This window comes from Cololabis saira, chromosome 2 (assembly GCF_033807715.1).
Source record: "Cololabis saira isolate AMF1-May2022 chromosome 2, fColSai1.1, whole genome shotgun sequence".
Classification (NCBI taxonomy): domain Eukaryota; kingdom Metazoa; phylum Chordata; class Actinopteri; order Beloniformes; family Belonidae; genus Cololabis; species Cololabis saira.
Window position 1 is genome coordinate 20572077 of NC_084588.1, and position 26121 is coordinate 20598197.

Consider the following 26121-nt stretch of genomic DNA (forward strand, 5'->3'; position numbering starts at 1 on the left):
AATAAAAAACTTTGTATTTTTCTTGTAAAATACATGCAAACTCTGTGTGTGTTACATCCAGACCTGCGGACGGAGCACTGTTACCTCACCCACGACGATGACCGCTGTGGGTTGCCTATAGCGGGGAAGCACCGCGTGGACGCCTGCTGCTGCTCAGTTGGCGTGGCCTGGGGTCCCGAATGTGACGAATGTCCAGAAAGCGGCACGCCCGAATACACCCAGCTCTGTCCTCGCGGTCCAGGCTTCTCGCATAAGGGCGATTTCATCAATGGCAGGCCAATGCTCAAAGGTGTTGCGCTGTTCGCACATTGCACAGACCGCACGGAGTTTGCTGTGAACGTTCTCACGTATGTTTGTTTTTCTGCTCGAAACTTCAGACATCAATGAATGCAGGATGATCAACAGCCTGTGCTCTAATGGGAGGTGCAGAAACACCATCGGCAGCTTCCGTTGCCGCTGTGATAGTGGCTATGCGCTGGACTCTGATGAAAGGAATTGCACTGGTGAGATTTTTTTAGGTTCTTATCAGTTTTCTGGCACCTTTGGCTTGGGTAAATTGAAAAATATGAGTCTTTTGATTAAAGTTATTATATCAAATATTATTATATCACCATTTAAGAATTAACCAGTAGCCTTACATTCGAGGTCAACATCCGATCGTTTAACAGTTCATCAACTGATAAATGACCATCTAGACTCAGGCATCAGTTTGGAGATCCTAGATGACATTCATGCAACTTCTATTTTTAACTTAAATCTCTGCTGAATGTCACAGCTCCATTATCTTTCCACAAGCCCCCCCTTTTCCGGATCTCACTGCCAACACTAATTACGGCAAAGTGGTGTAAAGCCAGTGCCGACATTCAGCTCATTCAGTCTAATAGGAGTCTGGCTGCTTTGGACTTTGTTGGACCTGGTCCCATGTTGTCTGGTTAGCTACATTACTGCTTAGCTGTAATGTGCACACATCGCTTGAGGTTTAAATTGCATTACAGTTTATTTATTCTAAAATGTTTTATAGAATCCTAGTAAGTTAATGACACATGGGACCTTTAAGCCTCATAAGACCGAGACTCCAGCCTGAAGTCTTTGTGTTAAGTGTTTCAGAATGTGGCTCAAAATCGAAAGGGGCCAGGCCCTTAGATTTAGACTGTGGAGGAATCTGCTCAAGGAGCCATTTAATCTCCATTTGATCCCATTTTATAGTCTTTCTTTCATGTTGCAGCCTTTTGTCGAATATTTTGTGCTTTCATGCTCCGTTTGCCCTGCACTTAAACCTCATGCTTTATCCTCTAGGCTTTTTTCCGTGCTAGTCTTATCTTAACATAAATATATATGTATTTTTTATTTTTTTTAACTGTATGTGTGCATGTCAGTGCATTTTCAAGTTTTGTTACATTTCCTCTCTGTAGACATTGATGAGTGCCGCATCTCTCCGGACCTGTGTGGAGAGGGAAGGTGTGTCAATACGCCTGGAGATTTTGAGTGCGAGTGCTTCGAAGGTTACGAGAGTGGCTTCATGATGATGAAAAACTGCATGGGTGAGTAACAAATCCACACACATCCACTTCTAGAGACCCTAAATCTGCACAAACCGGCTCATCTCTCCTGATTCAGATGGCTCAGTTGTGTGCAGAGACTGCATTCTTTCACATGAAATGGTTTGTGCGGACTTAGAGCTTGATGGTCTTAATGCCTCCCTCAAACACCCTGTTAAAATGGCAGCATCTAAGACCAGAAAGCCGTTTCAGCCTGTAAAGGTCTTCTTATGAAGGGAGGGCCTGCCACGTAATCCCAGCCTTGAACCCAACCACCTCCTCCACGCTCTCTTTTCTGTCATAAGCCCTGGTTGAGGTGCTCAGGCACACATGCCAAACCTGTAACTCTCTCTGGAGGTGGATGATGCAATCCTATATTTTCACGTTTATGTGTTAGACAGAGAGAGACAGAGAGAGAGAGAGAGAGAGAGAATTGCAGCGACTTTAAGTCCCTGTGGCATATTGAGAGAGCTCATTCTGAGTGTCCCAAGTGTCGTCACACAAGCTCATAAAGCCTGTCCATTTTTATGAATCTTTCTTTTTTTTTTAATAATAATAATTGTTCTTTATTGCATGCGGTATTTGACCTGCATGTTAAGTCAATTAAATGGCCTGGAAAGTGATTTTTATATGCAATTATAAGTCCTTTTTCTTCTGTCTGTGAACGTTTCCTGTTTTTTGTTCTAGTCTGCAACTGATTAAATCCTAGAAGTAAACCAAAAGAAGATTTTTGATATTTTTGCTGGTCTTGAGCTCTGACTAGGACAAAATTGGAAAGACAAAGTTTGCTTGTGGCAAAATAAGCATTTGGAAATGGAAATGATGTGGCCGCTGCTGTAATGATTCTTCCATCTTCAAAAAGCTCGTACAGCAACTAGTTCCTCAATGCCGGTCCCGTACACTGCGGTTCCAAGCCATCAGTCCAGGGGGTCTCGAAAGGGGTGAAGCACCTACTGTATCTGGCTGATTGTGTGTGTTTTCTTCTGCCGCCAGACATCGATGAGTGCGAGAGGAACCCTCTGCTGTGCCGTGGCGGTGACTGTGTAAACACAGAGGGCAGCTTCCAGTGTTTGTGCCCACAGGGACACGAGATCGCGCCCGACGGCTCGGCCTGTCTAGGTAAGTAATGACATCATCCGTTTGAGTGATATGTGTGGAATGGAGATGTCAAAGAGCTGACAGCTGGAAAGACAAGTGAGCTTTGGATCATTTCCCTCCATCTGCCGCTGTCTGGGCCTCAGTGTGTGGGCTCGCTGAGGCTTCTCTGTCACAGCTGTTCATGTGTGGGATGTGTACGGCAACTCCAGATCAGTGTGTGTGGGTCTACATGCATGTGAACATGTGTTCTACTTGAATCTTCTCTCATTTTGAGGAAGTGAGCATTTTAGTTATAACTGCTATAGTTTAGTAAGATCTTCTAAGCTGTTTCATACTTGCATTTGACACTGACCCTTTGTGAAAAGCTGATGTCTATAGCTGAGGAACATTGCTAAACTGATTTCCATCCTTTCTCTCATTGATATGAGGAATGTTAGCGCCACATAAATATCCCCAAAGCTGGATTTTTGCACCTGGGTATCGGCCTTTCCTGGTTGTCTTGTCTACAGCCGGTGCAGAATGCTACAGTGAGACTCCAAACTTGTAAAAGAGAGAAAAAAGAGGCAACATTTCAACCTTTTAGCAGCCTTCCTTCTAAAAAGAACATTTTGTTTACAAGTCACATGTGAGCTGGCAGCCATGTTTGGAACATCTCTGTCCCCACACCAATTCATGGAGGCGGCAAAAAAGCTTTGAGTTTTTGTACAGTTTTTGATAAATCCATTCATTGCGGTGTTTTCTGTTCCAGTCACCGGTCTGTTGCATGTTGTTCGGTTGCTTCTGTACTTTTACATGTGCGGAATTGTGATAATGCCATTATTCTCCCACAGATATCAACGAATGTGAGTTGAGCGATAGGCTGTGCAGGAACGGCCAGTGCATCAACATGATCGGCCGTTACCAGTGCAGCTGCAACACGGGATACAAATCCACGGAAGACAAGCTGGAATGCATCGGTACGTTTTGAATATTCAACTCAATACGTTTTTCCAGTTTTATTCGTTCTTAGCGCCACCAGTGTGTGTTTTTCTGCCTCTCAGACATTGACGAGTGCACGATCGAGAACGGCGGTTGTGAGACTTTCTGCACCAACTCAGAGGGCAGCTACGAGTGCAGCTGCCACAGCGGATACGCTCTGATGCCCGATTTGAGAAGCTGCACTGGTGAGTAGCATGTCCTTTTCTATCACTGCACATATATTTCTCATTCTCCAAGTGTTATGCATTTGGCACACTTTTATGCGTACCTTTGCTCATTTTATCTCAATGATCCAGCAAAAACAAAGTGTCTTTCAGTGAAATGCTTCATAAATCAGATTTTTCTTCATATATGGAAGTGCAAAAGTACTTCAAAATGTGTGTTTGGTTAGACAGAAAGAGTAGCAGTAGGCAGCACGTGATATTGAAGAGTTGCATACACAGTTTAGAGACAGCTGTGATCCGGCTGGCAAACTCAAAAGGTTAAGACTTAAAATGAAGAACGCTCCTTTTTGTATTTACTTTGAAGCGTTGAAAGGAAGTGAAAGATGATCCCAGCAAAGTGAGAGATTTTTCTTTCTCGTTTCAAAGGTGTTTATTTTTGAAAATGACAGCATTTTTTGTGTGTCTTTCATAGTCTGACTCTCATGCCTTTAATTAAAATGTTTTAGAGGTACGAGGAGTTAACTGTACAAGGTCTTTTACTGAACTGACATTGCTCCTGCCTTACAGAACTTTCTCCTGTTTTGTTTTTGATTCGCCCTTCTTCCTCTGTCGTCAATCTTTAGATATTGATGAGTGCGAGGAGGGCCACGACATCTGTGATGGGGGCCAGTGCACCAACACCCCGGGGACGTACCAGTGCCTTTGCTTCGATGGCTTCATGTCATCTGAGGACATGAAGTCGTGTCTGGGTAATGACTGCAAATTTCAAGTTCATAATTAAACTCTGACGCTACACCCACTGCAGTGCGGTACTTATTGGATCCAGGAGGTTGAAATTCTCGGAGGTTCACTGAAACTACGTAATGATCGCCTTCAGGACTATACAAGAGATGAGTCACAAGAACAAAGTTTAATGACTCAGGTCTATGGGTCTGTGCTTGACAGAGCAGTGAGTAATGTTGTTGTTGATTTGGAAGATAGTGAACATTGTGTTAGTTTGGCTGAGCAGGGGGGGGGGGTTTGTAACATTTAGACGTCTGGTTCCACTGAGGCAGAAAACTAAATCTTGATATCCGAGTTGTAAGAATACTCAAACGGGTTTGCACGAACACTCATTTTATAGTCTCAGTTAGGGCTGTGCAATTAATCGATTTTAAATCTAAATCGGATTTATTAATCAAAATCGATGTTAAAAAAGGAAAATCGGAAAATCGATTTTCCTTTTTTGCAGCTGGTTGCAGACAGAGCTCGTCTAGTCATCTTTGTTTGGTCAAGAAAATTGTAAATGTCACTTTACTAAACTCAAGGAGGATTAACAGTATCTTTCAATTGCACTTCATTCCCAATAGGGAAATTTGTTTAAAATATTTTATCTTTATTTTTAAAGAAAAATAGCAAACAATTTATTCCATTGTCTTTTGTAGTTTTACCAAAAAAATCGAAATCGAAATCGAAAATCGGGTTTTCAGAGAAAAAAATCTGGATTTTATTTTTGTCCAAAATCGCCCAGCCGTAGTCTCAGTGTAATTCATGTTGTATGATTTTAGTTGTAAGAGTCCCAGCTTATCAAACCATGTTTGGCAGTCGGAATCAACAAAAGCCGCCATAAATTATCTGAAACCTTTCCTTTATTGTAGTTTTGTTTAGCAAGCCGGGATTCGTGATCCGTCCGTTTCCTCCTCTTTGTCTAGATGTGGATGAGTGCGAGCTGAACTCAAACATCTGTCTGAGTGGGAACTGTGAGAACACGAAGGGATCCTTCATCTGTCACTGTGACCTTGGATACTCTGTGCGTAAGGGAACCACAGGCTGCACAGGTGAGTGAAACGAACAGGCACAAGCATTCAGAGACACAAACCAAAACGCTTTGGCACTCCTCAGCATGTGTTCTTGTCTGAACGTCTGCACTTTTGAACTTGTGAAACATCATCAGAAGTACCTATCCAACCTAAATCACCCTCTCCTCACTACATAAGGGAGAAGGGAGAATTTTTAGAGCCGGTATTGTGCTCTCAGTTGATCCCAGAATGCATCAGACTAAATCTGTGCAACAGCAGTGATGCAATAAAATTAGACTAGTAGTGTCTTCTTCATAGCTCTCCATATAGAACTCCTTCATAAGGTGACCAACATGTAGTCACTCTCTAGTCTGCACTCAAACTGTCCCAAACTCTGCATCTCGCCACGCCTCGCCAAAATGTTTATGCTCAACTGTTTGTATCGAGGATGCATCCACTGGACACTTAAGATGGTAAAACATCCCAGAACAGTGGAGGAGAAAGCTCAAAATTCATATTTAAAATTTCCTACAGTTGTTATGCAGCAGGGAAATGTTTTAATATGTTTTTGTGCAAGAATATAATTAGTCTGAGATCGCATTTTTGGTCAAGTTATCAAGAAAGAGTCAACGGGAAAGTTTCCTCCAACATTTTCAGAGACATGTGGGCTCACTAGTGGGGAAACGATCATATCCTAAGCCATCAGGTAATCCTAACGTCTTCTGAGGTACATTCTTCCCAGTCAAACATCCCGTATATAAAGTTCCTAAATTCAAAATTCTGTCTGTCACTGGCGGACAGTGAGTGAATGGGTGCCAGTAGTTGTCGACTGCTGATTCAGAGGTGAGCAAGGTGTGCGTCCTGTTTTGTCAAGCGGCCCGAGCTAAGAATGTCAGAGAGACAGGTGAGCAAAGAACAGATGCTGACATCACTCACGCTCATTCAAGAGCATAATTCAAAAGCGCCTTTTCACACACACACACATGCAGCAACAGCAACAGGAGCAGTGAGATCACTTTCTGCTATCAGATGTACGCATTACATTGTCTTTTTGTTTATTCCTGTGTTACTCTTTCATTAGGGTCAGTTAAACATTACGTGATGGTTGGAGAAGTCCTCCAGCACGTAATCACCTGTAAAAGCTCCAGAACACATAAATACACAGTCAGTTGGGCTGCTACAGTCTTCGCTGGTTTGGACTCACTTGTCATCTATCGGGAATTAAGTCTGATTTATAACACCGCTTAGTTTGTGATTAAGGGCTAGTTGTAAGAATCGTCTGTGATTTTATCTGGCCTTGTCTCGAAAATGACTCAGACAGCAGCAGCAGCACGTCTCGCTTCAGACACAAATAAACAGGTTTGTCCAAAGTTTGATTCACACTCACCCAGTCGCTCGCAAGCACGAGTACTCCCACACAGACACGCTTTTGCTCTTTCTAATCCCATTAAAATGTCCATACAGTATTTTCCTTGTCCTGAGAAAGAGGGTATTGGATCGGAGCAGCCGGTTCTGAATCATTTGTTAGGAATTTCAGCCTCAGACCAGGAAATCAAAAGTCCTCTCCGCCATGCAGGGTCTCCTCTCAAAGACAAGTGAATAACAACTCCTAATCTGCTAAAAAATAATGCACAAGCCATTGTTCAAACGTGTCACATGAGCACGCTTGACTGAATCTGTATCTTAGACGGGTCAGTGTGACTGTTTTTTATGCATTTTCAAAATCTCTTTCTAAATTATAATTTGTGAGGAAAAACTGTTCAGGCGTGAGGTCGACTGGGGATTTCATTTAGTTTTCCTCTCCTTTAGCACAACAAGTTTGTTGTATTGTAATGTTGAGAAGATTTAATATTCAACAAAAAAAAACAAGGCCTGACACGGTAATTACATTGAGACACATTCAAAAACACTGTGTTCAAGTGTTTTATTTTGAGACCAAAAGGCAAAATTATTCCTCGGAGAATCTAAGCACACATCTGATCTAATCTGGATCAAATCTGTGTTTAAAAGCAACAGTCACACATACAAATATCTACTTAAAACTTCAATATCCACCTGTGTCAGTGGTGCCTGCACACATTTGCAAGTCACTGATGCCATTGCTGAGGAATTATGGGGAAGAGAGAGACTCATAGGTGAGAAATGTTAAGTATGTAAATCCTGGTCATCAAGACATGCAGGCTGCCAGATAAACATGGAGACAGCCAGGAAGGGCACACAAAATCAGAGACAGCTAGAAAGGTAATTAGGCAGATGTGTAAGTCTTTACTACCGCCTCTCATGGGTTTATTTCATCTGACAAACTGCATAGACACCAGCTGTGACTGCTTCACACACTACTTGCGTGCAACAATCCCCTGTTTGTACTTCACTTTTTCTTGTGCGTCTTTGTGTTTGTTGTGCTCTGTCTGTCATCAAAGGCCCGGCGAGGGAAATGATCATTAATTCCGCCTGTAATCCACAGATTCGTTTGCTCTAGGCCCTTATATTAACCCCATCATCAAATGCGGTGTAAATAAACGTGCTCTCTCCTCAGAAAGGCTGTAAACCAGCAGCACTATAATCTGTAATTGACAGTGTTTTGAATTGCTACCCTCACAAAGACCAACACTCGGAGAAGAGCGCGTCTCATCGGCCGATAAAACCTAACATCTTGATAGAGTTCGTTGCGTGGCTCGCCTGGATGTGCAGGAACACGCCACACAAACGCAGCGGTTCAGCTACGCTATCAAAGCTGAAACACTCACTCCTCAGGTCCAAGGCCAGGTATTGTTTTGGTCAGATGTTTCTGCTCAGATTAGCAGTCATCATTGTTGTACACAGAATGTTTCCAGTGTGCCATTTAGTTGGTCATGTGAGAGTGACCTCACAAAATATAAACTGCAACAACCTCATATGAGTCCTCATGGCAGTCTGTAAATGAAGAGAAAACTCCGCCCCTACACGTACCTCAGTGAGATCGCTGTAGACAGATCATGGCCATAGCATCAGTGTATTGCTCCCACACATGGCTTTTTTTATTTTTTTATTTTCTGGACACATGAACAATCAGTATCCAGCTCAGTGAACCCTCACAGGATGAATGTCGGTGTCAAGATCAGGTTAATGCGTTGACGCATAATGCCTTTGAGGACGGCTCTCCACTGATGAAAATGAAAGCAGATCTAAATCACTAAACCATCAGAAATGTGACTTTGGTTTGTTTTTTTTCTTCTTTGTCTTCTTCACTGTTAGATATCAATGAGTGTGAGATCGGAGCCCACAACTGCGACAAACATGCGACCTGCACCAACACAGCGGGCAGTTTTAAATGCAACTGCGCTCTCGGCTGGATCGGCAACGGCCTCAAATGCACAGGTAAACTCAAGAAATGACCACAAATACTGTTTCTAATGTTTTTCTAAAAGAAAAGAAATAATTATGAAAATAAGTTCCAAAAAATAAAACCAGCAGTGATTTTATTTGTAGTCTGTGTAGTTAAAGTCTAATAGATTATAGCATGTATTAATGTCCAAGTACAAAAACAAATACATAAAGCATCCAAAATTAAAACAAATTCCAATGTTAAAATATAGTTACTGTTTATTTTCAACAAATGGCCTTTTCTTGCCAAATGCTTTTATGTATTAAGTCACAACTGAAAATAGTTACACACACACACATATACACACACACACGTGTACTTTATACATTTTTATATTTAGTTTATTCCTGTTTGTTTCACATGTGTTTGGATAACTCTTCAAAGCCTGACATAAAATAATACAAAGAAAATCTTTTGTGTTTACTATATACAGAAACTAAAAACACCCACAGGCGTGTCTTTAACAGTTTCTAAATCATATTTTGGCATCATTATGAATACATTGGGCATTATTTATTGGTTTTTGCCTTTGGGAGTGGTGCAGAGGTCTCAGAATGTTGTGCATCACACATGATACATGCAGCTTTATCAGGTTAAAACAACACTGCTCAGCTGTTTTAGTAAATTATTTTAACTTTTGTTTGTCACAAAGAAAAACTAAGACTATCTAACATCACCAGATTTTTTTCTTTTTAACCATTTGGATGAGGTAAATAACAACTGCTGACATGTAAGTGTTTTTTCAAATGTATTGTGTTTCAGACTTGGATGAGTGTTCGAACGGGACACACATGTGCAGCAACAACGCCGAGTGTCTCAACACCATGGGTTCCTATCGCTGCGCGTGCAAGGAGGGTTTCTCCGGAGATGGATTCTTCTGCTCAGGTCACACAAACAAACCAATGTTCCAAAATCGCCTCGTATGCATGAATACATGTTGGGTTCACTGACTGTTTTTGCGATCGCCACTGCAGACAGCGACGAGTGTGCAGAGAACGGGAACCTGTGTGAAAACGGCCACTGTCTGAATCTGCCGGGCGGCTTCCGCTGCGAGTGTGACATGGGCTTTATCGCCACACCTGACGGCAAATCCTGCGAAGGTGAGGTGCTGCTAAATATGCCTGTCCGGAAGGTTCCAGACTTTTGAATCTATCCACAGTTTTACTTTTGCAGAGTGATCCAGAAAAGTCTGGTGTTCACTCTTGTGAACGGTTGTTTGTTTTCCTGTTTGGGGAAACAACCGGCCCTAACAGATGCTGCTTCAAACGGAGCAAATGAAAGAGTATTTTGAACACAGGAATTGCTCAATGTGTTCATCATCAAAGTAGATATAATCCATAAACTATCCACAGCTATAGATCTTGCCTCGTTTCCTTTGCCTGCTTGGTCGATGATGTGGTGTTAGAGCATCACATTTCATCATGATAATGGAACATTGACAAGCTATGCATCACCACTCGTGTGCTCAAAACTATGAGAAATGTTTATAAGACAAAGGCAGTTCATCTTTGCTAAATTAAAGTTGTTGTTTTTTTTTACTAGTTGTAATGATTTATCACTTGTGGTTTCTGCCAGTAAAATTATGCTTAAGGGATCACATAATTAGTGTTGCATTTTGTTAGTTTATTAAACAAATTATTCTGTGGCTCAAGACCTTGTTACGCATATAAAAATGATCCTTGTTTCTGGGTCTTGTACTCTGTACACAGTCATAAACTACGTATATAATAACATATAGAGTAACAAAGCCCACTTATTGGACTGTTAATTGAAAAGCATGTAAAATCCTCGTGTAAACTCATCTAGAAACTGTATGATGATGTAGAACGTCATCGTTTTATTATTTAAAATGCATGCACAGTTGCACTTCGACTTTGATGTATGACTATAATTTAAAAATGTGTTTGGTGAGACGTGGGACACACAACAAATGCAGATGCTTTGTTGCTGCTTCACGGCCCGTGGCCTTTCCGACCGGCTACACACCAGATGATCTTATACCTGATCTTGAGGCTGGTTAACCCACCGCAAATGTTAGTGGGGAGTGCCCTGATTTGAAGTTTGTTACAACTGACTACTGTATATCTTCAAATAACCCTCAAGTGTATGTGTGATTTATTACAATTATTTTACTGCTCCCCGTAAAGTCAAGAAATTAATGAGGCTAAAATTATTAACACACATGAAGAACCACCTCATGAAAAGGGTAAAAAGTTGTTTTGCAATATTTGGCAGTTTTTTCAGATTACAGCTTTTTCCATTACAGCTTTTTCTCTGCGATATTTAGGGGTAATGGAATTGCGAATACTGTCAAATCGTTTCTACAAGTGCTCAGTGTGTGTTCTCAAAGTCTGGCTGGATCATATTTGGAGCATTTGGTCTTCCGTGTTTTTAAAGTCAGTCAAAGCTGAAAATCGTCTGGCGTGTAGCCACCCTAACCTTTTCAACGTGCAAACAGTTTCTGATCGGGTGGTGTTTTTTCAGGTGGCCTTTTAAAGGCCTGTAAACAATGATGACGAGGATATATCAGTCAGAAAAAAAACTGCCAAACTGAAAATGTGCGCGTTCAGGTCAGTGGTTAAAAATAACAGAAGATAGTGTATGAAATTGGAAGATTCTGTAAATTTAATGTATATAATGGGGGTAATTGATTGGTTTAATAAACTCATCTAGACTGCCAGATTTCCCATCATATTTCGGGAAACCTTGATCACATGTACACATACAGTAAATTGCTGCCTTCAGATGGCAGTTTTTCACCATGAGCTACCCATCTCACTCCTGGCTGTCTCTCCGTCTTTCTCACAGACATAGACGAATGCACCTTCGCAGGCATCTGTGTCAATGGACGGTGTCAGAATATCCCAGGACTTTTCAGATGTGAATGTAACCCCGGATATGAACTGGACAGGAGTGGGGGCAACTGCACAGGTGAGACAAACACCAAACCGGACAGTTTTGCCAGTTTTGTTCTGTTTATGCTTGAATGCAGTGAGGAAATTGGAAAAGCCACTGCTCCTGTCTTTACTGTCGTGACAAATTATGATTTATTAGTAATAATACATGTATATTATTTAAGTCTTGCTTCTCTTTCTCCTCAGATATCAATGAATGTGCCTACCCGACCACCTGTATTAATGGAATGTGTGTTAACGTCCCTGGAAGTTACCTCTGTAACTGCCCACCAGATTTTGAACTCAACCCCACTCGGGTGGGCTGTGTAGGTGAGACTCAACACGCTCTCGCAGCACAGCATTAATGTCTGTCGTTAGCTGAGTGGAGAATTAGTCCCACAGTGCAGGCTCCACCTGAGTATCCGCATGTGTGAAAACAGACACTCGCTCTGGAAGCTGCTACCTGGACGTTCGTTTCCGGGGAGATGCATCAGAGAGTTTGGACTGCTCCAACGAGATCGGCGTTGGAGTTTCCAAGGCATCCTGCTGCTGCTCTTTGGGGATGGGCTGGGGAAATCCATGCGAACATTGCCCCGCTGTCAACACAAGTGAGTCAGAACTTTGTTGCTTAAACTTTGCACTTGTTTTCTACAGTACAACCACACAGAAAAATGTCTCCATCGAGCAGACTTTTTCCTACATTGCTTAACACATACTTGTTGACATTAGAGATGCACATATATGGAATAGATTTGAACAGTCATGATTACCGATGAGCAGGGACACTTATCCATGATCATCTATCTGCAGTGAGCCATTTCTGGCCATGAGACTCATTTCTGATAGAGGATTCACACCTAATTCTCCAGATTTCTCCAGATCTCCTTTTATATATATATATATATATATATATATATATATATATATATATATATATATATTTGTATACAGGTATATATATATTATTATTTTCGTTTATTTCGGCATGTTTATATAGACACATTTCATCTCCAGAACATTATACATTGCATACTCAGCACATGACGAAAAGGGTACGGGAGAAGCTGACGCTTATCAAAGTCCCGCCCCGTTCTATGTAAGATTCATGATCACATCAACAACAGAATTCAGTAAGATACATAGTTTACCACATAGCAATTTGTCTAATTTCATCCTTCACAGTCCAGATAGCATGTATGTTTGTACACGTGTCCAGTCCACATATATATATATATACATGTATACAGGTATATATATATATATATATATATTTGTATACAGGTATATATATATATATATATATATATATATATATATATATATATATACATGTATACAGGTATATATATATATATACATGTATACATATAAACATCCACTACATCTCTTTACATCTCTTACTCGTCTATCATAAAACACAAAAGTGAATGAAAATCTGTGCATAGTGTAAACAGGAATGTTATCCTCTTGCTAAAGCTGTGTCATCAGAGAGTTTCTGTTTCGAAACGTGTGAAAAATGAGTTTTGATTGCCATCCTGCAGCAAACTAATCTGAGGCCAGGAACCTCTGGTAGCTGTTTCGCGCAGCAGATCAGGATAAATCGTCTTCCCCTTAATTCTTTTGAAGTGGATTAAGGTTTTCTTTTACTATGCCAACTAACAGTAACACCAGTATATAAATATACCTAAGTAAATCAGGCCTCATAAGGTGCAGGTTAGCTGTTCTGCCAACAAACAGACCCACATGCTGCCCTCCTTTGTCATGCGATGAGAGTTTGCTTTAATTCTCGGTAAAGATGAGACAGCCTTTTGCAACTTGCTTGGAAATTGCGAACAGATGGTTCAAAACATTACATGCAATGACTCATGCCTTTTCAGCTCTTGTTTCTGTGACAAGAAAAAAAACTTTCTCTCCTTGCTTTTTAATTCTAAGCAGTGGCAGCGAGGCGCGGCCCACTGGGGTCTGCACATAAATCTCAGACAGATAATCAGACGAAAGGGATCTCTTTTTAAAAATGTTTTTATTAATGCATCTTCATTAATTGAGCATGTGACCTCATTCAGCGCTTAGTCTCAAACAGTTCTGCAATAAAACAAACATGATTGTGGTTTGTGCTGAGCTTGTTGAGGTTTATTGTGATGTGCTGTTCTGTGTTGCAGCTGAGTACAAGACGTTGTGTCCTGGAGGAGAAGGCTTCAGACCAAACCCAATCACTGTCATCTTGGAAGGTCAGACACGGACATGCTATCATGTGTGCACTATTACAGACACACACCCAGTCCACAGAGCCACTTAGTGTCTCTTTTTTTCTCTTTGGCAGACATCAATGAGTGTCAGGAGCTGCCAGGCTTGTGCCAGGGAGGACAGTGCATCAACACCTTCGGCAGTTTCCAGTGTGAATGTCCAAGAGGCTTTGCCCTCAACCAGGAGACCAGAGTCTGTGAAGGTATTAAAGGAAACATGATTATTTTATGTATATATACATATACACACACATGCGTCCAGGAGGATCCGGTACAGATGCCCAAACCACCTCAGCTGACTCCTCTCAATGTGAAGGAGCAGAGGCTCGACTCCGAGCTCCTCCCGGGTGACCGAACTCCTCACCCTATCTCTAATGGAGCGTCCAGCCACCCTGCGGAGGAAACTCATGTCGGCCACTTGTATCCGTGATTTTATCCTTTTGAAGGTCCCGGTCCGATGAAGCCAACAGGACAACGTCATCTGCAAAAAGCAGAGACGAAATCCTGTGGTTCCCAAACCGGATCCCCTCCGGCCCCTGGCTGTGCCTAGAAATCCTGTCCATAAAAATTATGAACAGGACCGGTGACAAAGGGCAGCCCTGCCGGAGTCCAACATGCACCGGCAATAAGTCTGATCTACTGCCGGCAATGTGAACCAAAGTCCTGCTCCGATCATACAGAGACCGGACAGCCCTTAATAGAGGGCCCCGGACCCCATATTAGTCCACGGGCCAGAGCCCAAAATTTCACTTGTCAGTAACACTCAAGGTGACCAAACTTGCTTATAATTTTTGAAAAGATCCATGTCTGTAGATGATATTCTGGTACGATAACCGTTCCTGAGTGGCAGCTGTATCATAGCTATCAGCTCATGAAGTTACCCATCCCCTTCAGAAAACTACATTTTAGATATGTATATATACATATATATGAACATAAAATGTGATTTTCAGGGCTCTGTGACATCACAGACAGATAAGAGTACAATTATCCAGCTCCTCCTGGACAGAAAAGGGAGCTTTTTGTGCTGCATCGCATTTTGACCAAGGGATGTTACGAAGTATGTCATGAAGACCTCAGGAAATTGTCAACTTTTGTTGTTTTTTTTTTAAAAGGGGAGGGTGGGGGTTAAAAAATGCCTCGATTAAACAAAAGACATGTATTTCTACACATGACGACACAGGTGACCCATACTTCCTCATCTCTTGCCCTGGGACGTTTCCGTAGAAAGGAAATTGAGTCCATCTGCTGCGGCGCTCATTTTGTGAGACACATGGAGAGGGAGTAGAAAGCACTGAGAGCAAAAAGACAAATATCCGACTCTGTAGTCCTACTGCAGCTCGATACGTGTCTGCTCTAGTTCCCCTCTGTTGCTAACCCAGCAAAGCTCAGTCAGGGACGGCTGATGAGGCAGCCGAGAGTCTAACTTTGTCCAGAGGAGCGAGGCTCTGATGTGGTCTGGCCTCTCCTCAGGGAAGTACGCTGAGACCTAGGTCAGAGATGAGTGAGGGAGAAACTGAGAATGAAATATAAATAAGAAGCGTGTTTTGTAAAGAGAAACAGGACCAGAGAGGAGGAGGCTCGGCGCTGGACAATGACATGTGGCTGGCGGCATTTTAATTGCTGTGTATTTGTTGGCCAGAAGAACAAAAGGGGGTGTCTGCTCTGTGAAGTTCAGGACTGTACATCCACCCGACCTCCAGTCAGTAAACTCTCCTATCTATGAGCTGAGCTGGAGGAAACAAGGACTGCGTTTCCTATTTTTCAGCTGTGTCGTCAGAGAATCTTCTTGGGTTAAAAAGAAAAATACAGCCTCAAGCAGCAACGAGACAGCCTCGAGCAGAATGCAGGCATTTGAGCCGTCATTGTTTGCTGACCACATATTCCCGTTACGTGATGCATCTAAACACCATCTGGCACATATGATATTAACAATCCAAAGAATTCCTCTGTCACTTTCAGCAACATTTGCAGAACTCCAGATCAACTTTTACTGCAACACTCTCATATGTTTCCCATCTTGCCTGCATTACTGATGATTCAATGATTTGATAATGAACTGACATTTTTATAGAAATTAACAAACTTCGGTTTCACTTTCAGGGTAAAATCCCATAAAGTGAAGTAATGTTTAATAGACACGAGTTAACACACTTCGAACATAGATGCCAAATGAATAAATCTTTTTGAATTAATTAATTTCTTCAATAGAAAACATCGGTTTGGCATTTCCATAGGACAATTTGCCAGTTCATTAGCAAAACATCATCAGTGCGACCTATAAATGAAGCGTACGCTAGTTCTCCTTTTATAATTTGATGGGATGTTGAGAATAGTTATTTCAGTCTCTTTTGTAAGCTGATTAGTTGATTCTTCTCTTCAGCAGGCTGCTGACAGATGCACCGCAGTTTCTTCATTGCATCTGTTCTTTTGTATTTGGTGTATCATGCTGTTGATGTACTTCACGACTGTTTCAAGTTTATAGTTTGTGGTGCAATCAACAAATGGAACAGATCTGTCAAACCAAGATCAGATTCCTAATCCTATTATCATCAGAAGAAGGATAGAAATAAAGTTTGATTTGATTAGAAGACAACACCCCCCTGAGTTGTTTTGATGAGAGCAGGCTGGTGGTTGTCTCTTGATTCTCACACCGCACAACCATAACAATCCCTGCTCCCTCCTGTTGTTTCATAATTTACATGATCAACACACCAATGACATTGTGCTACATTTTTCCATTCTGTCACCTTTCCTGGCAAAATGGCTGTAAATGTGAGTAAATTACCTAAAATACTGATTTGAATGAAGCTGTAAGGTGTTAACTGATTATTAATGTCTGCAAAACTACAGAGTGACATAAATCCATCAGAGGATGCAGCAAGGACGATGGATGTTCTGAGAAAATGTCAGCTTTCTCTGATAGACTGGTGATCTTTATAAATTTTGTCACAAACACATTTTTGACCAATGCAGCCAAGATGAGATATTAACCTTTCAAAATTGTGGTACGAAGATGTGAAGCCTAATGTGCAACACCCAAAAATCACTGCTCACAACTTTTGTGTCTCAAATCTTAGCACCCAGTTGGACAATTGAACTTAAATTTTCTTCCAACATTTGAAAATTAAAAGGAGGGGATGTGATTCTTAGCAATTTCTAACACAGAATAGTTTTAGTCAATCCCCAAACCATTAAATGTGACGTGTTTGAAACGGATCAAATGTGAAAAATCTGTTACTCTTATTATATAATTGTTCCCAGTGGGTTATCCAGCTTCACCATTTGCAGTTCAAAAATATTTACTCATCGCAAAAATGACAATTACCAAAAGAAAACAGCTGATTTCTGATGAGACACATTACAAACAGTGATTAAAAGTAACAGAAAGTTAACATATTAATAAGGACTGGTTTCTCACTCCACTAAAAGTATCATTTGAAACCCAAGATTTCCACCCACATTTTTCAATCCATTAAATTATGGATAAACAACACCCTTTCACATCTTCTGACATATTTTCAAGTGAACAAATTCTGTGTTGTTGTTGATTATCTTGCCAGTGGCATATTTAATGACTGGATCTTTTATGTCTGAATATTTGTCGGATCATGTAAGATGATTATATCATAGACAAAAGAAGTGGGAGAGTGATGTTCTTGCAGTACTAAACCAATGACCTTAAACTCTGCTCTACTGTGGTTAAGATCCAGTTGCCGGTACCTTATGGCTTTTCTTTTCCTTTAAATTAAGACTAAGGTGTTTTGTACAACTGTTTGACCCATTTTGTTAAATTGCTCAAGTGTCAAATGTCACTGAGGTGAAAGCTGCATATTAATATTGAATGTGGAAAGAAAAGGATAAATGGGTTGAAGGAAATAAGTTGTGTATCAACAAACTGATTTCTTTTTTTCTGTGCCTGTCTGCCTGCAGACATCAATGAGTGTGAACAGCCAGGAATCTGTGGTCCAGGCCAGTGCTACAACACGATCGGCAACTACACCTGTATCTGCCCCGCTGACTACATGCCGGTCAACGGAGGGAACAACTGCATGGGTAAGCCCGCGTGTCACACCTTATCATGACTGAACCAGGCAGTAAAGAGACGCTGTCCTGCAGTGACACATCTGTGTTGGACTCTTTTCCCCTAAAAAAACAGACATGAGAAAGAGCTACTGCTACAGAAACTTTTACTCAGACAATCAGACATGTGACGGGGAGCTGACCTTCAACATGACGAAAAAGATGTGCTGCTGCTCCTACAACATCGGCCGTGCATGGAATAAACCCTGCGAACAGTGTCCCGTTCCCAGCACTGGTGAGGTTTCACACATGTGTGTCTCAGTCTATGAAGGACAAGATTTACAGGTCAGCTTTCATCATTTCATTTATTTATCCCCATTCAGATGAGTTTGCCACCCTGTGTGGCAGTGAGAGACCAGGATATTATATCGACATCACAACTGGGCGGGTTATTGGTAAAAAAAATATGTACAGTTCAAATGCTTGAATACATGAAGAAGAAGTTCTTGGTTTTCTTTTTAGTATACTGTTGCCTGGTCTCTTCCTTCCTTCCATATTATAGATATTGATGAGTGCAGGGAAATCCCAGGAGTGTGTGAGAACGGGGTGTGTATCAACATGATTGGCAGCTTCAGGTGCGAATGCCCCATCGGCTTCATCTACAATGACAAGCTGCTGATTTGTGAAGGTACGGCCCACACTTAAAACAAGAGTGAGGGTTTATCATCAGATAAGTCTCTGTGTTTGAATGACTGTGTGAGGACATGTCTGCCCCTGTTTTTTTTTTAGATATTGATGAGTGCCAAAATGGGCCGGTCTGCCAGCCGAATGCAAACTGTCTCAACACACCTGGAAGCTTCCGCTGCGACTGTAAACCTGGGTATCGCTTCACTCCCACTGGACAGTGTTTAGGTAAGGCAGTGTGGGCGGTTATTGCTCATATGATTCTTCATAATGCCACTGTTCATTCAGCCTGGAACTTCAGACTTACAATTATCTTAATGGCATTATAAAAAATAGATGAATACATGGACCAAATTGAAGAAAATATTTTGATGAAATGTCAAAAAAAAACTCGATATCAGTCTGTCTGTGGCTTGATGCTGCTATGTGATTTTTTTTTTTAATTTTATTTTAATTGTGCATTCCTGCCAGTGACATGCCAGAGATAATTCAAGGAATTTTGTCATGGTGGGCTTGTTATTAAGGAGGAGAGAACGCAGAGCATGTGTTGAGCTGTTGAACATTTGCTGGGGCATATCTGAAACATGTTGCTGTCAGTCTGGAGAGTCCTGACCGATAAGCAAATGTTTAATCAACATCCTGTTTTGCTTCCTGGCTTTCATGCGAGTTGTAGGAACAAAACAGACTCAGACTCCAGCGAGGAAAGCTGAAACTGTGGCCGGAGATCAGAATGACCTGTAATAGCCACATATTTTTTCACTTAAATAATCATGACGTTCAAAGATTAACAGCCAGTTTCCTATTTAAGAAATCCACATTGGTGACCAAATAGCCTTAAACACCATATTAAGCTCTTATTTTTTTGTGAAATTTATTTCAACTTGTAATCCTTCCTAATTTGTCATTTTGGGGGTATGTTGAGGGAGCAGAGGATATGACAACTGTTCTCTCTCATCATCAGATCGTAACGAGTGCCTGGAGAACCCTGGCGTGTGCAACCCTGGTCAGTGCATTGACACGCTGGGGAGCTATCGCTGCATCTGCCCCAACGGCTACAAAACAACTCGGGACCAGTCGATGTGCATCGGTAAGCTTCACCGGTTCCCTTTCTCTTCATACTTGCTGTTCACCCAATGTCTCTCTGCACTTGCGTGAGAAATGTGAGCATCCTCTGAGATGAAACAGGGATGCTGCTCTCTGGTTTCAGATGTGGATGAGTGTGAGAGACAGCCCTGTGGCAACGGGACGTGCAAAAACACGGTGGGCTCCTACAACTGTCTGTGCTACCCCGGCTTTCAGAACTCTCACAACGGCGACTGCATAGGTGTGTGAATCACGCGTGGATAAATTAGAAGAAGTCAGAGATGGTGCCTTTATTGATACATTCTGATGTTGTTTTTTTTTACCAGACATCGATGAGTGCGCAACGCAGAGGGGCTTGTGTCGAAACGGGCAGTGTGTGAACATGGTGGGCAGCTTCCTCTGTGTGTGTAATGACGGCTATGAGCTGACATTGGATGGCAGACTGTGTGCAGGTAAGGGCTTTTCTTTCTTTTTTTTTCTTTTCTTTTTCATAAATATGGTATATGCTGATTTTAGTGTATATCCCTTGTTTGTTCTCTCCCCCCCAGATATCAATGAGTGTGCAGTGAATCCAGGAACATGTGGCCCAGGAACCTGTCTGAATATGGATGGGTCTTACAGGTGTATTTGCCCACCAGGCTATTATCTTCATGAGGAAACTTGTGAAGGTACAGAAGCCAGTTCTTTCTGCATCATAGTCTACAAACATTGGCCAAAACCTGAGAGACAGTAACAGTAATTTGTGAATAAATGAAAAGTCTTTGTATGAAGATGTGTGTCCAGCCACATAGAACACGTTCACACTCTCACACGTGCAGAAATCTCAGTTTAGACTGGCTCTGCTGAGGGGAGAAAGCCACCTACTCCATCTCCTCACACACGCCCCTCTACTCCCTTTCACATGTGGGAGCGGGCTCAGGCCAGAACACTTAGATTGTTTATATAGTGGGGCTGATGAAGAGATATTCGGCAGACTTCAACACATTCCTGCTTTGTGCTCTGTTCCTGGAAGCATGGAGGAACAGCATTGAATTCTCAGCAGCAAAAGCAGCAGCTGTTCATTTTGATTCAAGAACACATGACATGCAGGCTTGTCCAGATACCATGCCTTTTATCTTTCCGTTAGAAAGAGATGACATTCTGTCTAATTCCATTCGGATTGACAATGACATTGTGGTACGAAATCTTTCTTGCAGATGGTGGTACCTTAGGACGGGGGGGCAACAAAAGTAGTGTCGAAATAGTTTTTAGTTTTTTTTTTAATGATAAGATGCTGTTCCTCTTTGTCTGTCAGATATTAACGAGTGCTCCCAGTCGTCCGAGTTGTGCACATTTGGCACCTGCTCCAACACTGAAGGAAGCTTCACCTGCTTGTGTCCCGAAGGCTTCCAGATCTCTGCCTCCGGACGCAGATGTTTAGGTAATCCTGAGTGCTTGTATTTGATCAGTAGAAGAGGGAATGAAACTATGAAATGATCTTATGTATTCGTTTTACAGCACGGAGAGCATACGAAGTAGCGTTCAGCAGTATTTGACTTTTCTGGCTCTTTCGTGATAGCACACTGTGTTCCAGCTGGTTTTGGTGCCTGCTGCCTCAACAAGGCCAAGGGTGGTTCGGAGCAGATCAGTTTTCCATTTTCTCACTTGTGTGTGTGTGTGTGTGTGTGTGTGTGTGTGTGTGTGTGTGTGTGTGTGTGTGTGTGTGTGTGTGTGTGTGTGTGTGTGTGTGTGTGTGTGTGTGTGTGCATGTTTTTGGCTTGGGTGGGGGCGCGCTGAGTCCTCTGTTAGGGAGTTCCCTCTCCAAACACTGAAGTGATGACTTCATCAGTTTGGTGAAGCAGTTTACAGTTTGCATTTCACTTTTCCCTCCAGTCTCAGAAGTGCTAAGCTGAACGTTGGGGGATAAACGGGAGGAGCTGGGTGGAGAGTGAGCAAGACTGGCAGTAAAAGAAATCAAGTGACAAAGGCAATGCCTGTCCTCCTCAGAAAACTCTTATTTATGTTGAAATTGAAAGGGGTCACATCTTTTGAGTGTTCTGAGGGAGAATATGTGTGACCCCCACCCCCCAGGCATGAGCACAGAGGGATCTGGGGTATTGCAAAGACAATATAATTTGTGTGTGTGTCAACCACTTGGCTGCCATGACTCTCCAATTGTTGATATGTTTTAAATTATAAAGCTGTAGTGGTTTTGGATATTAGTCATGACCATTCATTATCTGTCACCACAATCACCCTCTTCAGAACCGTGTCGCCAATGTTAGCCAAGTGTTAATGTCATTTAAATCTTCATTTTGAAATTCATTATTATGCCATTTGTTTTTAGTATCAGAATGTGTCCCTTATTTAGAAAAAGCATATAGAGTTGATATTTTTTGGTCACTATGTTTTGTCATATATTATTTTGTTGTACATACGGAAATACATGAATGAGATATTCCCATGTAGAAGGTGACACACATGCGCGTGCGTTAACACACACCAGCACAGCCGCTGGGCCCGGAGCACCTTTAAATGAAAGGCTGACAAATCAGTTCAGGAACAAGACACACGGCGACTTTCTCATAGCGCCAGGTGTTCATACATGTGATTTTTGCCTCATTGGTGTGTGTGTGTGTGTGTGTGTGTGTGTGTGTGTGTGTGTGTGTGTGTGTGTGTGTGTGCGTGCGTGCGTGTGTGCGTGTGTGTGTGTGTGTATGTGTGTGTGTGTGTGTGTGTGTGTGTGTGTGTGTGTGTGTGTGTGTGTGTGTGTGTGTGTGTGTGTGTGTGTGTGAGAGGGAGATCTATGGTGGTCAGAAAGCTTATTTGTGTATAGTTCACTGAAGGCCAGTGCTAGCAGGAGAGCATGGCCATATGCTTCTCATTACAAGTAAGTGCCTGCCTGGTCCCTGAGCAACGAGGTTTCTGAGCACAGACAATTAACTAGTCTTTATACTCACTGCAAATACTTTAGCCAAAGGTTATTATATTTTAAGGAAAATACATTTTTGATGTCTCTAACAGAGAATACAACACTACTCATAATATCAGTCACAATCAGGGTTGCAAGCATGGTTTAGAAGCAACTTTACATTGAAGACCTGTTCAACCCAAGAAACATGACTGTTATTAATTGTCACCGTTTAATGTAGCAGTTGATGGTTATATTGGTGATAATGGATTAAGTTTTAAAATACTATTGTACATTGGCCATCCCTAAAATGAAAATCCTGGTTGATTATTTCATTACATCTGGTTCTGCCAGGGGTTTCTTCCTATTAATGGGGTGGGGGGTCTTTCCACAGTCACCTGCTGCTTTCTCTGGATAGGGGGTTGTATCAAAGAAAGGTGTTGATGCATCTGTTGGTTTCCTTCCAATTATTATTATTATTATCATTATTATTTTTATTATTATTATCATTATTATTACTATTTTAAAGGACTTTATATTAATTAGACTAATTTGGAGTCTAATTCTAGGTTTGATGTGCATTTAAATCTAAATTGAACTGAATTCTATCCTGCTATGATATACTTTTTAAAAGTATATCTAAATATAGTTTTTTAATATTGCTATCATTACAATATTACCTGTCAAGAGGTGGGTATGAAAGGAAGCGAGGGAAAAAAGCAGGAAAAATGTGCTGAACTCAGATCAATGCCACTTTTCCCAGGTATTATCAGGTTAATTGAAGGGCAACTGCTATCCTAGTGTCAGGATTAGGGACATGAGTGGAAACTAAAGGTTAACTTGTGTGCTTGCATTCCACAGAAGCAGTACAGTTACACAAAATACTGAAACCTTGATGTCAGAAAGATGGGGGGGAAAAGGGTGAAAGAGCAGCCTCCGATAAAGATAGATGATAAGCTGGAAGAGGCAGTGAGGCCAGCCTTGGTTCCCGTCACTCTGCACACAGCAAACTTTCTATGCAGCAGTTGTCCTTTATGGTGGTAGCTTTTACTTGAAAAGGATAAAAACTCAGATAATACCCAGAGAGCTGACTTGCTCTCCAAATGCACTAAATCTGTCTATATCACCATCTGTGATATAAACTGGAAAAAAAGAATCAGGTCTATGGTGAGTCTAACGAGCTCTTGAATGTGGCCATTAATACATTTTAAAAATCTGTTTTCTCAAGGAAAAATGGTAGACAGCTGTTAAAACGTAATAAATCACATTTGTGTTTGTAATTTGTGGCGCTTTTTCTTATTTTGGATTTTGATCAAGATATTTCAAAGTTCATTTGACTTCACAGACTTCAGGGCTGATTGAGTGTCCTGAATAAAACACAATGCCAGCCTTTACCAATGTAGACTCATAATTTATTATGGATAGGATGAATGTGTTTCAGCTTTAAGGCATCATCAGCACAAATCAAGTGTGGCAATATATAAGAGTCAGTGGACTTAAAACTCCAGTCAAAGTGAACGGATGACTAAGAGGATCCATCTGTGTAAGAAACCTGGGAACTGATCATCTGAAGGAAACAGACTGATGTAAATGCACTTTTATACCTTAGTAGTCACCACCCCCAAATGAAAAAGAGTCTTTTCACAGACACATGTTGAAAACGAGAAGAATTAACAGCATCGATGTGGCATTTAAAGGACAAATTAATGATTTGCATGAATCAGTGTTCCGTCCAGAGTCCAGACCCTCAGGACTCACTGCCCTGCATGTTACAGAAGTTTACTTGCTCCAACACACCTGGCGCACATTAAAGGGGCATTAACAGACTCGTCAGACCTTGGTGACAAGCTGACCCATTCATTTGAATCGGGTGCATTGAAGTAAAGAGGTCATCATGAGCAGCTGGTGAGAAAAGTTATGATGAAGTTAAAAACATAAGTAGTGATTGCATACTCGCGCCTAAATCGGTGGGACTCAAAAAAGACTGTCAGGCACTACATTTAACCTTTTATCTGAATGGAGGGCATATCTTTTGGGTCTGATCTCCTAATAGGCCTTTACTTTTTATGTTTCCTGTAGTCATTTTATTTTCTGTCAGCCTTTCTGCTCTCTGTTAGTAATTTCTCTGAGACATCTATTTTTATTCATTTAGCTCCTTTGTAAACTAATCGTTCATTGTGATTATTCTTTTTGCTTGATTTAGGGATCCTAAACTAAACATGAATAAAACATGCATTTACTTTTTCAATGTCGATAATCAATAAAAAATGCAAAACCAACACCTTTAAGTTGTATGATTGACCAAATAATGGGTCACTTGATCAAACTCAAGCTTAGATTAAACGAAAGAGAAGGTATAAACAGGTCACTATTTTGTGAAGTTTTACTATAAAAATTGTATTGGCTACACTCACCTACAGTAGTAACATGGTACATCAACCTGGCATCAACCAGGCATTTGGATATCTCCCTCATCTTTTTTTGTGCACTACATTTGTCTTCTGTATGTGTGTTAATGCTCAGATGTCCGTGTCAACTACTGCTTCACCAAGTTTGAAAATGGCCGCTGTCTGGCTCCGAAGCCCCAGAACACGTCGAAGGAGGCGTGCTGCTGCACGTCAATGCCTGGTCAAGGTTGGGGAGACCCATGTGAAATCTGCCCCAGGAAAGGAGAAGGTATGCAGCTGTATTAGACAAGACATGCTGGAAAAAGAAAGTGTGAAAACAAAGTGATGCAACTAATTAAGTGTTTATGACTCTCCTCATCTCTTGGTTCCAGACACATACGTTGTCCTCTGTCCGACTGTGGGATACGAACGTGGACGAGAAGGCGGACCAACAGGTCTTTGTGCTGTTAACACTGAATCTGCAGTTCTTTTTTCTGTTTTGGCATATTATTTTACTTGGTGTTGATATTTTTAATTGTAGATATTGATGAATGCATCAATGATCCATGTGTTAATGGCCAGTGCATCAACACAGACGGCTCCTTCCGTTGTGAATGTCCCTTGGGATACCACCTGGATATTAGTGGAGTCACATGCATAGGTCAGTTCAATCTTTTTTACTGTCTCCGTGTGTCTGTATCCTTATCTTCCTTATCTCTTTCCCTCTTTCACACTTATATACTATATAAAAAGAACTGGATTGGACCCTCTACGTATGTCACGCATTGGTTTTCTTAGAAGTGCTTAGAATTATGCTATTTAATATTACCTCACAGTCATTCTAATCCAATCTGCCCAAACATCCTCATTTCAGTTGTTGCTACTAAAAGGACATATGAAATGGGCACTGCCAGAACTTAAAATAGGACAAGCAAAGCTTTGATAGGACCCATAGTCACTTGGCCTCGACCACGCCTAGCAGCCTTAGGTGAGTGTG

The 26121-nt window shown here is 41.5% G+C and overlaps 1 protein-coding gene across 3 annotated transcripts in view; it reads left to right on the forward strand.

Moving 5' to 3' along the window:
* Window positions 1–26121, forward strand: part of fbn1 (fibrillin 1) — a 71931-nt gene that overhangs the window by 33818 nt on the left and 11992 nt on the right. For all 3 annotated transcript variants that reach the window (XM_061740067.1, XM_061740076.1, XM_061740060.1), the window contains 29 exons: window positions 62–289; window positions 378–503; window positions 1413–1541; window positions 2532–2657; window positions 3467–3592; window positions 3677–3799; window positions 4402–4527; window positions 5470–5595; window positions 8791–8913; window positions 9683–9805; window positions 9895–10020; window positions 11729–11851; window positions 12022–12144; window positions 12255–12422; window positions 13974–14042; window positions 14135–14260; window positions 17991–18113; window positions 18217–18375; window positions 18464–18535; window positions 18643–18768; window positions 18870–18992; window positions 19726–19851; window positions 19972–20088; window positions 20174–20299; window positions 20396–20515; window positions 21142–21267; window positions 25261–25413; window positions 25517–25579; window positions 25666–25785. In XM_061740067.1, coding sequence (XP_061596051.1) covers window positions 62–289; window positions 378–503; window positions 1413–1541; window positions 2532–2657; window positions 3467–3592; window positions 3677–3799; window positions 4402–4527; window positions 5470–5595; window positions 8791–8913; window positions 9683–9805; window positions 9895–10020; window positions 11729–11851; window positions 12022–12144; window positions 12255–12422; window positions 13974–14042; window positions 14135–14260; window positions 17991–18113; window positions 18217–18375; window positions 18464–18535; window positions 18643–18768; window positions 18870–18992; window positions 19726–19851; window positions 19972–20088; window positions 20174–20299; window positions 20396–20515; window positions 21142–21267; window positions 25261–25413; window positions 25517–25579; window positions 25666–25785 — 3645 coding nt within the window. The remainder of the gene's footprint in view (window positions 1–61; window positions 290–377; window positions 504–1412; window positions 1542–2531; window positions 2658–3466; window positions 3593–3676; window positions 3800–4401; window positions 4528–5469; window positions 5596–8790; window positions 8914–9682; window positions 9806–9894; window positions 10021–11728; window positions 11852–12021; window positions 12145–12254; window positions 12423–13973; window positions 14043–14134; window positions 14261–17990; window positions 18114–18216; window positions 18376–18463; window positions 18536–18642; window positions 18769–18869; window positions 18993–19725; window positions 19852–19971; window positions 20089–20173; window positions 20300–20395; window positions 20516–21141; window positions 21268–25260; window positions 25414–25516; window positions 25580–25665; window positions 25786–26121) is intronic.